Consider the following 17,895-nt stretch of genomic DNA (forward strand, 5'->3'; position numbering starts at 1 on the left):
TCAACTTGTTATGTGTTGTTAAGGCCAACATTGATCTTTCACAACCATTATCTCTTAGAAAATCTGCTAAAAATATTCCAAGAGCTATTAGTAATTTTGTGTATATTTTACGCATATTACTTTTATTTTGAAATAGCTCACAGGAAACTTGACCTACAAACACCATTCAACTTGTTATGTGTTGTTAAGGCCAACATTGATCTTTCACAACCATTATCTCTTAGAAAATCTGCTAAAAATATTCCAAGAGCTATTAGTAATCATTGTGCATATTTTACGCATATTACTTTTTATTTTGAAATAGCTCACAGGAAACTTGACCTACAAACACCATTCAACTTGTTATCTGTTGTTAAGGCCAACATTGATCTTTCACAACCATTATCTCTTAGAAAATCTGCTAAAATATTCCAAGAGCTATTAGTAATCATTGAGCATATTTTACACATATTACTTAGTTTTATTTTGAAATAGCTCACAGGACACTTGACCTACCGACACCATTCAACTTGTTATCTGTTGTTAAGGCCAACATTGATCTTTCACAACCATTATCTCTTAGAAAATCTGCTAAAAATATTCCAACAGCTATTAGTAATCATTGAGCATATTTTACGCATATTACTTAGTTTATTTTGAAATAGCTCACAGGACACTTGACCTACCGACACCATCAATTGTTATGTGTTGTTAAGGTCAACATTGATCTTTCACAACCATTATCTCTTAGAAAATCTGCTAAAAATAGTCCAAGAACTATTAGTGATGTTTGTGTATATTTTACGCATATTACTCAGTTTTATTTAGAAATAGCTCACAGGAAACTAGACCTACAAACACCATTCTGCTTGGCAACTATTTGTAAGGTTGCCACTGCTGTTTCAGAAACATTATCTCTGAAGTAATCATATAGCTTGGACATAGCTAGAAACAGGGCCGGACTGGGAAAGAAATTCAGGCCGGGAGATTTCCAATCAGTCAGGCCACTTCCGCCACCGCAAGGGTTGTGTCACGTGGGAAATGCACCAAAATTGTGGTTTTTTCCTTCCAAAAATATGCCTTTTACAGTTATGTTATAGCAATTACAACACTACTAAACAGACAGTAAGTCTATTAAACACAACCATAAGGACAGCTCCATACAGTCCAGAACTTTTCTCTTCTGTAATCTCTTCACTGCCCTCACCAATTTTTCCAATGTTTTCCTTTTCCTATTATTTATATAACATGTGGAATTAAAAAAAAAATTTTGTCAGCAAATCATTTAGATGTCAGCTGGTCATAGCTAATAGTATATGCAAACACCAATGTTCATTTTATAACTGAAAATTGTAAGTCACCTGCCTATCCTACCTGAAGAGGGGGTCTCAAACGTTTTCAGGCTTCCTGCAACCCACCTGACACCTGTGGAGCTTATTTGGGCCAGACTCACCATATTTTCCGCATTAAAATTAGCATTACATTTCCATCACCATGTTAGAACAAAGGTGTAATAATTATTTGATTCATTTCACTTGCAACTGACAAAATGAAACAAAGTTTTCTAATATAGCCAAGCAAATCAATAATATACCAATCATTTTTTATTAGATTTTGGCCTTTGAAGTCTGATGATGCATTTGTGAGAAGAACCAACTGTTTGTATTTCTCAGGGTGCTCCATAATCTTCGCTCCTTCCACCCTCTCGTCTCAATCTCATATCACCGCTCTGCAGTGCATGCTTCCCCGTTCTCGCCATAGACATATAAAGAGTAGACGCCACTCGGGGTGCTGCGCAGCAAGAAATACGGCCGCCATCTTGGTCTGGTCACCCGCTCCACTCAGCGCTGTTTGACAGCGCATTTAATCCATCTTAACTCTGAATATTAAACTGATTTCACGCGTTTTTATTTTTATTTTTTGCTGCAAACGTCATACATGTAGCCATAACACGACAAATGATTCGGCGTATTTTAATATTCATAGCGGGATTACAGTAATAGAATATTCTGAAATTAAGCTCGACTGTAGACAGGTATTTTGCAAACACTGTAAACACACACACACTAATATATGTTAGAGAAGCAGATAATGGCAGTAAAGTCAATTATTTTAATAATTTGAAGAGACAATATATGATTACGCTATATACACATATAAACAAAATACTGACTAATGAACACATATTTCTATATAAAACAATAGATATAATTTTCTGACATATCTTTTTTTTAATATATATGTATGAATTATATTGACAGTCTATACGTGATTTATATAATAATTTTCTCTGATATATAACTTTTATTTATTATATATATATGTGAATGATGTTGATACTCCATCTATGATTTATATATATTCGTTTTCTCTGATATATAATTTCTATCTATTGTTTTATATAGAATATGTGTTCATTAGTCAGTATTTTGTTTATATATGTATTTACAGCCATGGCCATAAGTTTGGACACAAGTACCATGACGCTTGTTGAATCTTAGAAAATACCACAAAATTGTCACTTACAATACAGTACACAACTCCTGAGAACTATATTAGTTTCATATTTTAAAAAAAACATCAAAAGAGTTTGGTGTCATTTTGTTATTCTTACCAAATTCGGTTGTGAAAGTACTGCATTTTTGTTATTTTATTTTAATATTATGTTTTGGGAACAAAGTTGTTCCAGTTGTTGGAATTTATTGATAATATTATATCCCTTGTTGATTTGTTGACTAATTAAACTGGTGCTGTCAAAAAATATTAGTTATGTTCTGTAATAGACATCAAACAGACATAAGTCATGCTGTGTCCAAACTTATGGCCCATGGCTGTATAGTGTAATCAATATATTGTCTCTTCAAATTATTAAAACTAATTAACCTTTCTGCCATTATCTGCTTCTCTAACCATATATTAGTGTGTGTGTGTTTTACAGTGTTTGTAAAATACCTGTCTACAGTTGAGCTTAATTTCAGAATATTCTATTACCTATTAATTATTATTATCTATTATTCCCCGCTCATGAATATTGAAAATGCCGAATCATTTGTCCGTGTATGGCTACATGTATGACGTTTGCCAGCAAAAAAATAAAAATAAAAACACGTGAAAATCAGTTTTAATATTCAGAGTTAAGATGGATTAAATGCGCTGTCAAACAGCGCTGAGTGGGCGGATGACCGGACCAAGATGGCGGCCCCACCGCTCGTCAGCCCCAATAGGCAGTAGCGGTCGATGTGGCGTCTACTCTTTATTATGTCTATGGTTCTCGCTATGAAGGGGCGGGCCATAAAGTGTCCTGTGAGCTATTTCTAAATAAAACTAAGTAATATGTGTAAAATATGCTCAATGATTACTAATAGCTCTTGGAATATTTTTAGCAGATTTTCTAAGAGATAATGGTTGTGAAAGATCAATGTTGGCCTTAACAACACATAACAAGTTGAATGGTGTTTGTAGGTCAAGTTTCCTGTGAGCTATTTCAAAATAAAAGTAATATGCGTAAAATATACACAAACATCACTAATAGCTCTTGGAATATTTTAGCAGATTTCTAAGAGATAATGGTTGTGAAAGATCAATGTTGGCCTTAACAACAGATAACAAGTTGAATGGTGTCGGTAGGTCAAAGTGTCCTGTGAGCTATTTCAAAATAAAACTAAGTAATATGCGTAAAATATACACAACATTACTAATAGCTCTTGGAATATTTTTAGCAGATTTTCTAAGAGATAATGGTTGTGAAAGATCAATGTTGACCTTAACAACACATAACAAATTGACTGGTGTCGGTAGGTGAAGTGTCCTGTGAGCTATTTCTAAATAAAACTAAGTAATATGTCTAAAATATACACAATTATTATTTATAGTTTCGGGAATATTTTTAGCAGATTTTCTTACAGATAATGGTTGTGAAAGATCAATATTGACCTTAACAACAGATAACAAGTTGAATGGTGTCGGTAGGTGAAGTGTCCTGTGAGCTATTTCAAATAAAACTAAGTAATATGCGTAAAATATACACAAACATCACTAATAGCTCTTGGAATATTTTTAGCAGATTTTCTAAAAGATAATGGTTGTGAAAGATCAATGTTGGCCTTAACAACACATAACAAATTGAATGGTGTTTGTAGGTCAAGTTTCCTGAGAGCTATTTCAAAATAAAACTGAGAACTGTTCCAAAAATATGTTCAATGATCAGTCACAGTTTCTACAATATTTTATACATGATTTTCTGAGAGATAATGTTTGTGAAAATCAATATCAACCATGCAAATGGATGATGAGTCGATTAGTGTTGGTCAGATTAAATTGTTGTGACCTATTCCAAATAAATGGATAAATATTGATATCACACTCAATGGACATGCATTTTTTCTGGTATATATTGAAATGTTTTATCTGTTGGACATAATGGTCGTAAAAGAACAGCAGAACACATGACAAATATTTTGTGGTTGGTCGGCTGGAATCTCTGAGAGCAATTTCCAAAAATGGAAATAGAAATAACTCTTATTGAATGAACACTTCTTCTTTGTGAGGTGTTTTTAAATGCATTTTCTTCTAGATAATGCTTGTGAAAGATGTATAATAAACTTAAACAGACAGTATTTGTATGGGGTTTTTTTTCTCCTTGATTGTCCAAACAGAAAAATCACCGATTGCAATTTTGCGACGGTCCCTAAACGCTCCGGCTGCCGCACGGAACTCCGACGGACATTCAGCGTTGATCCTTTTAGTTTTCGCCACAATCATTGTGGTTGGTGAGTTGATGGCAACAGTGAAATGTCTCTCTGACTTAACTGTACAAAATAATACCAACCTGGCTGGAATTGGTGCGGTTTTCGCGAGGCTATTAAGGCTAGAAACGGAAAAAAACAAGCGAATGTCGAATATAAAACCAATTTTACCGCGCCGATTAATGGTTGGACGCTCATTCGGCCGCATATGGATAAATAAACAAAATTCTTTCCTTTTTTTTTTTTTGCCTTTTTACTGTGATAGTTGCAGTGAAGAGTGACAGGAAATGGGGAGAAGAGTAGGGGGAAGACATGCATAAAAAATTGCCGCGGGCAGGAACCGAACCCGAGCCACTGCGTCGGAGACCACCCCTGCAAATGGATGAGCCATACGGGTGCCGGGTGATCAGTAAACAAAATTATTTAATAAAGATCACCATACCGGCCCTTCGGTCAAACGACCGAATGAAATAACGTTCAATCCGCTCCTGTTAATATATGAACATAGTTCTGCAAATACAGTCGTAGGCCGAATGGCGCACTATAGGAACATCTACAACAATGAGGGTTTATGATTATCAGGCTCTACAAGTCTAATATGTGATAACAATAAAAGTTTGAGATCAATCTGGTTTCAATTCGCCACTTCATCCTCCGGCACTGCCGTTCCCTCTGTCTCCAAAATGTGCTTAAGCAAGCATCAGAGTTGGCGCACCGGTGCGCACATTCTCACGCCAAGTTTTTTTTAGAAATCACAACGAACACAGCGTACGCCACTTTCTACGCAAAGTTTGTGATTTACGCCTTGTTTTGTGCGTAAAGAAGCATCAAGAATCAAGGTTGGTGCGCCGGTGCGCACATTCTCACGCCAAGTTTGTTTTTATAAATCACAACCTTAGCCCTGTTTTGTGCGTACGCAAGCTTTATAAATGAGGCCCCTGGTGTTTATGTGTACATGATTCAGCATGTTGGTAGGGTTATCTGGAAGTTCTGCTGCAGGGCTTGCATGTTTGTATCTTTTTAGGTTTGATGTTGCAATACACACAACAACAAATATTTAACATCACACGGATGATACCACACATTTCAGCAAGAAGCCTAATAACATGACACAAATCAATTCCAGGTGTGCTGATAGACGGGAGGTGAATGTACATTATCCATGAGTGCTGACTATCTTTAAAACCTCTCTTGTGAAAATATATTTTGTTCTACAAAAACAAAGATACTAACTTCCAGAATTTTTTTACATTACAAATCTAATGAACCAATTCTGTCAACTTGGGGCTTTCTGTATTATTATTCTTGTTTTGAATGGCTCCAATATTACAACCTTACAGTGTGTAACGTAGAGCACTTCTGCTGTGTTTGAGCAGAGTTGTAAGTTAGTTTAAAAAGTCAAGCTTCCATTGGTGGAAAGAGCAAGTAGTACACAGAGCTATCAACAGTGCACAATTACAAGCCATTTTGTAAATACGTAAGTCATTTTAAAATAAGAAGAGATTGATCACATTTTTGAAGTGTCTCTTCAGTAGCTGGCATAACCCCTTAAAACTCATCTCTGTGTATCAAAAGCATATACATTACTGTTCAAAAGTTTGGGGTCATCCAGACAATTTCATGTTTTCCATGAAAACTCACACTTTTATCCATGTGCTAACATAACTGCACAAGGGTTTTCTAATCATCAATGAGCCTTTCAGCACCATTAGCTAACACAATGTAGCATTAGAACACAGGAGTGATGGTTGCTGGAAATGTTCCTCTGTACCCCTATGGAGATATTCCATTAAAAATCAGCTGTTTACAGATACAATAGTCATCTACCACATTAACATTGTCTACACTGGATTTATCATTCATTTAATGTAATCTTTCTTGAAAAAAAAAAAGGTTTCCCCAAACGTTTGAGCATAAGTGTATTTATTTTTTTCGCCCCATACTAGAATAGAACAGTCACCTAAAACAGAAATCCAAGAAAATTTCACAAAGAAACGTAAATGTTCAACTGACACAAAGAATTTCCAAGCAAACAAGGAAACTACTTTTTACATTGCATCTACAAAAACGGAGTAAAATCTGTAATTTGTGTCATGTTACATCATAGTCCAATGTCAATGTTTATAATGTATTTCAACACGCTGATGGAGGCTTTCAACCAAGATTTGTTTTAGTCAGCCATGTAGTATGATTATCTAACACCCTGTGAAATTCATTCTTTTTCCTCAATGAAATGCTCATATTGGTGTCATTATGGCAAAAAAGACTGTTTTCCAACATTTCTATCTAAAGACAGAGGTATGTGTTTTTCAATAGTAGTGTACTGGATAGAAATTTTAGAGAATAATGTAGACTTTGACCTGGTGGTAGAAGCGTTATCTCACTGGTCCAATGCCCAAACCCAAACACAATGCCAAAGATGTGTGTCTGGCTTATTCTCACAGTAATATGAAGGTACTGAGTTACAGGTTTAGTGCAGAACAGCATTTTCTTTGTTGTTGTGAGTTTTGATGACACCAGCTCTGCAGATGGAAACTTACATGAGGCTGCTGATCAAGAGGAAGTAAGTTTCTGCGCTATTCATTAATTAGATAATATAAAGACAGAACTGTGGCATAAAATGACTACCTCAAGATATGTCCAAGTAGAATCCCAGGATAAGCTGGAACTGATGAGGGAATTTTATATAGTTGCTTCAGCTACTTCGGCTCTGCTGCAGTAAACACAAGCAGTTCCATAGGACAAACTTTCAACCTGGGGAAAAGCTACAAACACCAGGATTTTAATAAATGACCTAATATACCTTGTGCCTCTTTGTAGTAATAGTAGCGTTTGAAAAACCGCCACTGCATTTGTGAGTTGAAAGCTTTTTATCAAGTTTTCTTCAGAGCACCGTTGCCATTTATTCTTCTGGCAATCATTGTGGCCCTCAACTCCAGACAGCACCACTGCCCACTGAGTCCAAAAACATTTTCTACCTTTTGTTCCCTAAGCAAAGAGACTCTAGACTTCTCCTTCTTTGAAGTTCTACTACACATCTTTCTTTCAATGCACTTTGGAAGCTCAAACTTTAAACTCAACCATAAAGCATGCTCATTTCCAAGGTGAACAAAGTATTTATAAAGCTATGGGAACCTAAAACCATGAAATATGAAACAAAATGTGTTACTGGTGGTGGTCTTTCCAATAACCATTAGCTACACTGATGTTGTGTCTTTAATGCTATATCAAGTTATTTTCCATTCGGGGGTCATAACATCTCTTAATTTGCAAAACGTTCCATTTAGTTGGAGGATGTCACAACAACTTGTTGGGCTGAGCTCTGATTACAGAGTGAGCCATATCACTTATAAATGATTAGAACCTCCAGAAAAACGCGATTATGCGATCGCATGAATTCCCGCATTAATCACCAAAATGCCGCTGATTATGCGGGGGTCAATTATTTCCCAAAAGGCCGCATAATCCCCGCAAAACAGCGCATAATTCCCGCAAGAATCTCACATTTCCACGAAAAAAAGGAGAAATATGCAGGTCCCGCTTGATTTCACAATTTCCGCATAAAATGAGAAAAATATAACCAATATAAATGGAGTTGTGCGTGAGTTTTTATGTGATGCCCGGCCTGACATCATCGGTTCACACACACACTAGAAGCACGAGCTGATGCGGAGCGCGGTGCCAGTGTTGCCAACTCAGCGACTTTCTCGCTAAATCTAGCGACTTTCCAGAGCGTCCTAGCGACTTTTTTGTCAAAAGCGACTAGCCAAAAATCTAGCAACTTTTCCTGCCGTTTTGGAGACTGACAGGAAAACTCGGATCATTCTGCAGTTACTGTCCTCAACAAGCAGCAGGTGCTGCTGTGAGCTCCTCCCCGTCTCAAAGCACAGTCCAGTAACCCCGCAGCAGTCCCAGTGTCTGATTAGAGGACACATCACTCCGCGGCCAGACGGCAGGTGAATCGTGCATATTTTTGCATATTTCACAACTATTCGCATACTTTGCAACTTTCTGCAATTTCCCGGCATAAAATGGCATAAAAACCCCGCATATTTATTCGCATAATCAAGGATTTTAGCCCGCATAATCAAGGATTTTTGCTCATGTTTATCTGGAGGGTCTAAATGATCCTAATGTGTGCTGGATGCACTTCAGCTGCATGGGCAAACTCTTTTCCTTATCTACACAACCTATCCTGTTGCGCTCATTTCAGCAGCGCAAACAAAAAATGATGGAGTTCACGAAAATTAATGACCAAATCATTTATCAACGGATTTACCTGTCAATTAGGTGCTGACATCATTATTTGTTTTTGGGTGACTCAGAATGCTTTCACACGTAGGTAGTGAAGTGTGTCTCTACCCAATATGATTATATAAATGCCTAGACAATGTCCTCATAGTCTGGGGACATATGCTGTGAGTGGAACAAGTTTCCTGATGATGACAGTACAGGAGAACTGGTGGACCAATAACATACCCAGGGTTTCCACCACTGTACTGCAAACTTAGTGCCCACCAGACCAAAGTTGAGCTAAGCACCAGGTGTCTTTTAATGGTGAGATATTTTTCAAAACTATATTTTTAATAACTGTTGGAAACAGATATAAAGGTTAATGAAGAGAGTCACTGAGTAACTGTGTCATTCAGAATCTGAATGGTTGATTATTTGTTTCAAGAACTAATAGGTTATTAAACTATCGCAGTAGTCACTGGTTGTAGCCATAATGTCTTTTAACACTAAAACCAGGGCAGAAAATTTTCAGTTTTATAGACATCTCTATCTAGACATACACTATCATTGTGGTCACTAAGAAATGTCCAGAATTTTTAAACGAAAACCATTTTTTCTCAATGAGGATAACATTAAATGAATGATAAATCCAGTGTAGACATTGTTAATGTGGTAAATGACTATTCTATCTGTAAACGGCTGATTTTTAATGGAATATCTCCATAGGGGTACGGAGGAACACTTCCAGCAACCATCACTCCTGTGTTCTAATGCTACATTGTGTTAGTTAATGGTGTTGAAAGGCTCATTGATGATTAGAAAACCTTTATGGAATTACATTAGCACATGAATAAAAGTGTGAGTTTTCATGGAAAACAGGAAATTGTCTGGATGGCCCCAAACTTTTCCATGGTAGTGTAAGTAAGCTATAACACAGAAGTAAGACAATCTGTTTTTCGTAATTTGAGTGAAATATTCATTTAAATTCATTAACTACTCATTACTACTAATACTATTTAATAACTATTACATCACACACTGCACTTTCATGTGAATGAGGAACGCTAAAGACCGTGTTAACAGTGACTAATGAATACATCCATCTCTGGTTCCCTGCCTTAAAGAGACACATGCAGACACACAGAGTGAAATCCAGGCCTTTATCGTTGATTTGATCTGGTGTAGCAAAGCTCTAGCTGCATTTCTGTCCTTTCAGCACATTACAGTGATTAAACTAACCCAAACACTTAGTTGTTGGACTGAATGTGGCAAAGTTGCTCTGCTCTATTTTCACCAGGCTGTCCTTTAAATAAAGATCCAACTCTGTTAACAAGGAGAACACCACACCACCTGCTAACACAGCCCGCAGACTTATTAGGATGTGTGTACAGGAGTGTTTGTGTGTTCACCATTGATTCATCCATGCAGCCATTAAAGGGGACGGAAACTTAGTGAGTCCAGTTAATTATTAAGCTCATGACTGTTGACTCTCACTCACAATAACAACCTCCGTACACAACCTGCCACATGTGTGTTTGGTGCGTGCGTTTTAGTAAATACACTTACTTGAACACACATACGACGCAATAAAACAAATACAAAGTCTAAAGAGAATATGACAGATCCATCCATCCATCATCTATACACCGCTCATTAGGGTCACGGTGGCTGCAGCCTATCCCAGCTGACTGAGGGTGAAGACAGGGGACACCTGGACAGGTAACAGTCTGTCACAGGGCTACACATAGAGACAAACAATCACACTCACACTCACACCTATGGATCACCAATTAACCTCAGCATGTTTTAGACTGTGGGATGAAGCCAGAGAACCTGGAGAAAACCCACACATGTACAGGGAGAACATGCAAACTCCACGCATCCATCCATCCCAGGAAGGCCAGGACATGAACTGGGGATCTTCTAGCTGCAAGGCAAAAGTCCTAACCACCATCCACTGTGCAGCCCTATATGACAGATGTACCTATAAATATGCATATAGAAAAATCTTATTGTGAAAGTTGCACTTGAAAGTGTCCATTGTTGTAGAAATGAATTGACTATTGTGGATCACAGTGAATACACAACAGGAGTCTCATACAACTATTTAGGATCAATCCGCAAATTATAATCACCTACCAGCACTACCAGACTGTATGACACAAAGAAAACTTAAGGCCCAAAGAAACAGAAGAAGCTCATTAAAGTTTCCTAATACAGTTGGAGAATTCTTGTTGTCTGGGCTGCTCAATTATGGCAAAATTCCTAATCACAGATGTTTTGGTCAATATGAAACAGACGACCATCATCTAAGCCCTGTCACAGACAGCATAACCGCCGTGGCCCCGTGCCATTATGGCACTGCCACATTGAGGCAGGATTCGGTCACACTCACACAGATGGTAGTTTCATACCCACGGCTCCTCATCCAAGCACAAAGTCTACATGTCTGAATCTGCAGTTCCTCCTGTACTGAGCTGGATTACTACTGCGACACATCATCGGTAGAGTAAAACTAACCTGTCCCACTACACTCCAACCTAAGCCACTGTTGATGGTAAACTTTGGGACTTTTAGGAAGGGTGAAAGTGAACACTGTAAAGGGGAGGGGAATTTATAACACAAGACAAAAGCAGTTTTATCTCAGTTATCTGGTTTTCATAATCAATGGAAGTCAAAATTATAATTGAAAATAAAACTTGAACTTCACTGCTGCCACTGAAAATTCTGAATTCTTGTAGGTTAGAATCTTGCAGCCATGATGTACGTTTGTTTGCCATTTTTAATGAATATGTCAGTATTCAAGGGTAAAGTACAGTGTGCTATGTTCTGCAGAGCCCCTTGTCTCTCATTAACAGTGAAAACATACAAAAAACTTGTGCTAACACCTGGATGATGAGGATTTTCTTGCAAAAACTGATGCTACGCTGTGGCACTCGGAACACAGACAACAGCTGCAAATCAAAAGATGGATTTTTTTTAACACTAACAGTTCTTTTATTTGGTTATTATTATATGAATATGGGTGTTTCATGGCTGTTCTCTGTTTATTTTGTATTTACTACATTAAATCCCTCAGGTTACCTATCTGAAGATGATGAAAGTGATGGTCACAATCACTGGAACAGCTTCTTGTATCCTTTTAATGAATATTCACTCCATATACAACATACAATATATATACATAACATATAATGCTACATACTGAATTTTCCTTTGGGGATGAATAGAGTGATTCTATATCAGATGTTCTCTGAGCCACCAGTAAAAAAAAGAATGCTGCGTTTCAGACAGTGCCATACAGGGGAATGAACAGCCTTGGAAGTGTACAGCGCTGTCTGAATGCTTTTCTAGTTAGCATTGTTGTAAAGGTAAACCCATAAATGCCAATAAAATGCAGTACAGAGATGTCAAATGTATGTTTTTAAACTAGGTCACCTTTCTATCGCTTGCCCACAGGACGGTTATGTTTTAAACACTGTAAAATCCTCGCTATGCTGATTGGTTTATGCTTAATCGTTTAAAAAAACTGATCAAATAAGAGTTTAAATTAATTTTATGGGTTGTGTAAAAAAAAAAAATCCGTTAATACCATTATCTGATTATTTAAACTCTTCAATGGCTTTCTGGGTCATGTTATAACTCTTCATCTCTGCTGTAGAGAATCAAAGAAACGAGAAGTTACACAATAAAAACGGCAAGCAACTAGCAGCTTTCCAAAAATACCTGATTTTAACGGTTGCTTTCAGTCTGACTGAAAGTAAATACAGAAATTAGCAGCTGCCTGGCATGACTGTTTTGCTAACTGCATAAGGGAAATCCTGTCCAGATGGCCTCATCACCCTGCATCTTCATCTACATACCACAGTGGTGGACGACCCTGTGCACTGTTATGAGGAAAGTTGCAAGTCACTTCAGTTTAATGATCAACTGTATTTATTAGAGTGCAGACAGACAAGGCGCTAAGTCAAACCAAAGGTAAAAGTTAGAGGATGAGGGGGTAGAAGCAGCAAGACTGTTGCTGTCTTTAGGCAGATAATGTTCCTCAGGAACTGGTGGCGTTCTAACATCACCTGTTGATGCCAGACTTGGAAAATATGGTACGGTGGAATTCCACCTCCTCAAAATCATCTGGAAGAAAAGACCAACAGCAGCTGGCCAGTAAAAGGTGTTACAACAAGAAAAAAGTCTTTTTATGTGCTGATTTCTCATTTGCTACAACCTCTCCTGCATAAACAGGTGCTAAACGGAAATCTTTCCACAACCTCACGCCTGTAAGCAAACAAGCATGTGCTAATTATTCTACAGTATATCCCACTGAAAACTGCAGCTACACCACGTCTGCCAATGCCCACTGTCCAGGAGAGGAGAATGCACATCAAATAAATCCTTATCCTTCTTCAAATGGACTTTAAACGTTTCTGTTTTTCCTCTGTGAGCTGATAAAAGCAGACACATTTTGTGATCTCCCGCTGGATGATCTGCTCCCCCACATGAATCAGTTTTACAAGGAACTCCAGGGCAAAGAAAAAAGAAAAAACCCAAACTATCAATCAACGTGAGGGGGGGGGGGACACTCCTCACCTACACTGATGATTGGAAACTGAAAACCAGAGGTGCCTCCTGCCTGGATAACCTCTTCATGTGCTGCTGGGAGCCTTAGCTGATCTACGGCTGCTGCTGAACGCAACGCGGTGGCATCAAAGCAGAGACACCCGATGGATTCCAGGATGTGAAGGAAGTGAATGTCCGGTGATCAGATGGCTTCAGTCGCCACAGCTGTCATGGCGGATGAATGAAATCAACATTCACACGGAGGCTCGCGCTGTTTATCTTAACGCTTGGTTCAAATGAGTCATCCTCACACAGGACTGTCATTAAAGCCAGCAGGCATCGCTCCCCCACCGGCCAGCATCTCCACCACCGCCTGTGTGAGTTCCATTAACACAGCTGCTTTTAAAGCCACGGCTGGTTGAACATGGCTCAGGTGTTGACCAGACAGCATGAATATGTTTTGTATTATTACTATTATTATTATTATGGTCATTCAAACCACCTTAAAGCTAATTTAATGCCCCACTGAAGGCCTCTTAATGCCTATTTAATGGCCGTAAGAAATGGTCCTTTAGCATAAGGACGACTGGGTCTTCATTATTTACCACTGTGTAAAAAATGTAAATTAATTTATTTTCATCTGTAGTTAATCTACAAGATGTTTTTTTTATTAATTTACTGAATGTTTAGTCTATAGCATCAAAAATGTGACATTTGTGAAGAAAAGGTGGCATCAGTGATCAATTTTCAGTGATTTATGACAAGAAAAGTCGCCACATCTGCGATGGTGTCTGAAAATGTTTGACATTTTGCCACTATTTTCTCTACAATAAGACTCTAACAAGAGTTGGGAGTACTCACTATGGACATTTGTTTTCCAGATAACGATGTCTAGCTAGCTGTCAAGCATCACCTACGGTGTCCTTGGATCAGTACTGCTCAGGTCAGACTTAAACAAGATCCAAGTAGAACTGAAATGTCGGTAACTAAAACAAATCCTCTTTTTGACACTTGCTTTTTAATATGACGTGTATTTATCCCTGCACTGATGTGATGTGAACATACAACTGTCTTTCTTGGTATCAGTGCTGACAATCAGCAGTCCTATTGTGTCTGTGAAAACTTTTGAAAATAGACAATTTTCAAATTATACTCTGAACTTGGGTTGCAAGGAGCACTTCAATGACTGATAATTCATTAACTAGTGGTTGATTAACTGTCCAATATCCCTAATATAATATAATGTGGGGTTTAGTTTGCTTGCTTAGTCCAATTTTTTTGTCCCAATGCCCCAAATATTTGATATGAGATAATAACTGCAGATAGTGAGCAGAAGCCTTTTGTTTTTTTAAAGACAAGCGACATGATCAGTTATTTCTGGTCAAAATTTAGTGCAAAAATGACTTTGGAAAAGCAAAATCAGGCAAAATTCACAGACAGTTCCCATCCACATGAATGAAATGACTCATCTACAATTATTCAACTTCATTTAGCAGATGCTTTTATACAAAGTGGTTTACATCTGACAGTAGATTCAGAACCATAATCTAAACATGTGAAACATTTAGTTTAGTTTTGTGATCGGATTAGAATTTCTTGACTAGTCTGTTTAGCTAGTCTGTTTTGTATATACATTTATCCCTATTCCTGTGTGTTTCTCTCATGTTACAAGGTTTGAAGGTGATTTTTTTTTTTTTTTTTGGGGGGGGGGATTTATCAGACATGTGCTTATATATGGACCCATCCTCTGGCAGCTAATTCAACAGAATGAGGGCGACGTACTGAACACAACGATAAATCTGTTACATCTCATGAATTGATGACTGGATGTGTTGTTCAGTGAATCTAACCGTGTGGTTTACATGCTTCCATCCTCCTTTAAACACTCCAGACTCTCTACAGTTCTGTGAGCAGCTGATCTGTGCGTGTCAACAGTCGGGCTGTGCTCTCTTACCTCCGAACAGATGAGGTGAGAGGTGTGCTGGTAATGATCCTATCAGCAGCCGCCGACGCTCCTGTCCTCCGCCGGATCGCTCCCTGTCCGCCGCCTCCTCCGGGCTGCTGCCGCCGGACTCCGGGGAGCTGTAGGCTCCGCTGCTGTTCGGAATGTTGATGCCGGACTGGGGTCTGGGACCGGAGCCCCCGGAGCCCCCCACAGACCTGGCCCTGGCTCCGAGCTGCTGGTTGGTGCTGGACGTGGCTCCGGAGGCTCCGGACGCACCGTACGCATGGTACCTCACCCCCCGCCGGTCGTCCTGGCAATGTTGCTGCCGTTACTGCTGGACGTGCTGGAAGGCAGGTCCGAGCCGGAGTAGGCTCTGGTCCGTCCGTTAGCAGCTGGATTAGCAGTCGGGCAGCTCTGCTTTGCCCCCATGTTAAGCTCCACTGATTCGGCTTTGAAATATTAAAGAGGCGCTCTACGAGCCACTGCGGGACAGTGCGCCAGATTTCCGCCCGAGGCAGACAGCTTTACCGGACAGACGTCCTGCAAGAGGAGAAAAGCAGAACAAACTCTGCGTCGCTACGATCCCATCCAGATTAGAAGAATGTCAGTCAGTGAAAAGTTAAGCCGGCCATCCGTGACAAGAGCTGAAGACGTGCGGAAAAGTTTAGACGCCGTCACCATTGTACTCCGTCAGTAGTTGTGGTCGTGCTGCAGGTAACGTGGATCCTTTCCTCGTCTGAGCCGCTTCTGGGGAGCCGCTGAGCTCCGTTCGCTGCTTCCTCCTCACTGTCCGCTCCGCCATGACTCTGGAGCAGCGAGGCGGAGTGAAGAGCCACGCTCCTCACACCTCCCTGCTTGACAACACATTGCTCAAAAGAAGGAAGTGATGGAGGAGAAAGTCCTGCACTGGACCGTTTTATCAGCGGCAGCAAGGAGACTCAGTGCAGCTACGTGTCAAGCTACCTGTGCTGACAGGAAGTGCCGCTCCGGAGTTTCAAAATAAAACCATTGCGACGTTTTAAATTCCCTCAGCCTTCACATAATTAAATCTATCTATCTATCTATCTATGTATCTATCTATCTATCTATCTATCTATCTATCTATATGTATCTATATATATATATATATATATATATATATATATATATATATATATATAGATAGATAGATAGATAGATAGATAGATAGATATAGATATATATAGATATATATAGATATAGATATAGATATATGCTCACATATATATATATATACACTGGAAATTGTAGTTTAGGGTGTTGATTTATCCAAAGATGAATTTCTAGTGGACTAATGTAGATGCTAATACTGATTAACATTAATTTACTGAGCAAGGCCGTTTCCCAAAATTTCATATAAGAGAGCACGAGCTTTGTAACTTTCCAAAAGAACAAATGACTGCATGTTGTGTTTACAATTTTTACTGGCTCATTGTTATTACTAAGCTGTGTTTATGTCTTATTTTCTCTCTTTTTATTTTTATTCCTATATTACTTCCTCTAGATTTGTATATACATTTATCCCTATTTCTTTATTAGGTCATTGTTGCACTGCCTGCTCTAAGTGTCTTTTTAATTGTCCCCTGGGGACAAATAAAGTATTCTGAATCTGAATCTGAATTATTAAGTCTACCATAAACACTAGGAGAATTAATCTAAATTACAAAATAAAATCAAGTAACACACACACACACACACACACACACACACGCACACACACACACACACACACACACACACACACACACACACACACACACACACACACACACAAATTCAGCAACTGATCTGCCAGTTTCTGTTACCGTCGTCTTGCCTGATATTAATCTTTTCTGGCTGAAATGTCACTTTCGTGATGGTTTATTTCCAGCTTCCATATCTTGTCTTTTCTCTTTATTTGTGGTGTGTGTGGTGCTTTTTGCCACAGGCTCAAACACAGTGGGTCTGATAAAGAAATGATCACAGTATGACATTAAGAGCAGATGACAAACACATTCATAAATCCTACAGGAACCATGTCATTTCGGGTTTAATTTGAACTTTAGAGGGAGATCTGCTTTGGGCAGCAGATAAACCAAATAAGGCTTACTGGCTTAAACTGACTTTCTGGCAAAAACACTCATTATAATGTTAAGCAGGAGAAGGTTATAGATCATTTACTATACATTAAGCCAAGTTTTCAACATTTCAGTTTTTGTGTTGTTGGTGATGCTTTTAAATAAAGATACAGACAGCTGAATATGCAAAACACCACATACAGTCAATGCTGAAGATGTTTAAATGTCAAGACCAGTCACTCTTTACACCTTAAGCCTCGTGTTATTTCTACAGATTTATGTCTCAAAAAGCATCTTAATTCCATCAGTAACAACACCACAACTGTAGGGCCAAATGCAATAAATCTCCATATCCTCATCACCA

The 17,895-nt window shown here is 38.6% G+C and overlaps 1 protein-coding gene across 1 annotated transcript in view; it reads right to left on the reverse strand.

Moving 5' to 3' along the window:
- The window catches only part of znrf2b (zinc and ring finger 2b), a 78,354-nt gene extending 61,832 nt beyond the window's left edge, over window positions 1-16,522 (reverse strand). The window contains 2 exon segments of the mRNA XM_022208112.2: window positions 15,466-15,744; window positions 15,747-16,522. Of these exon segments, the coding sequence (XP_022063804.2) occupies window positions 15,466-15,744; window positions 15,747-15,885 (418 nt within the window). The 5' untranslated portion in view covers window positions 15,886-16,522.
- Window positions 16,523-17,895: the final 1,373 nt, after the last annotated feature.

This window comes from Acanthochromis polyacanthus, chromosome 12, assembly GCF_021347895.1.
Source record: "Acanthochromis polyacanthus isolate Apoly-LR-REF ecotype Palm Island chromosome 12, KAUST_Apoly_ChrSc, whole genome shotgun sequence".
NCBI classification, from domain to species: Eukaryota; Metazoa; Chordata; class Actinopteri; family Pomacentridae; genus Acanthochromis; species Acanthochromis polyacanthus.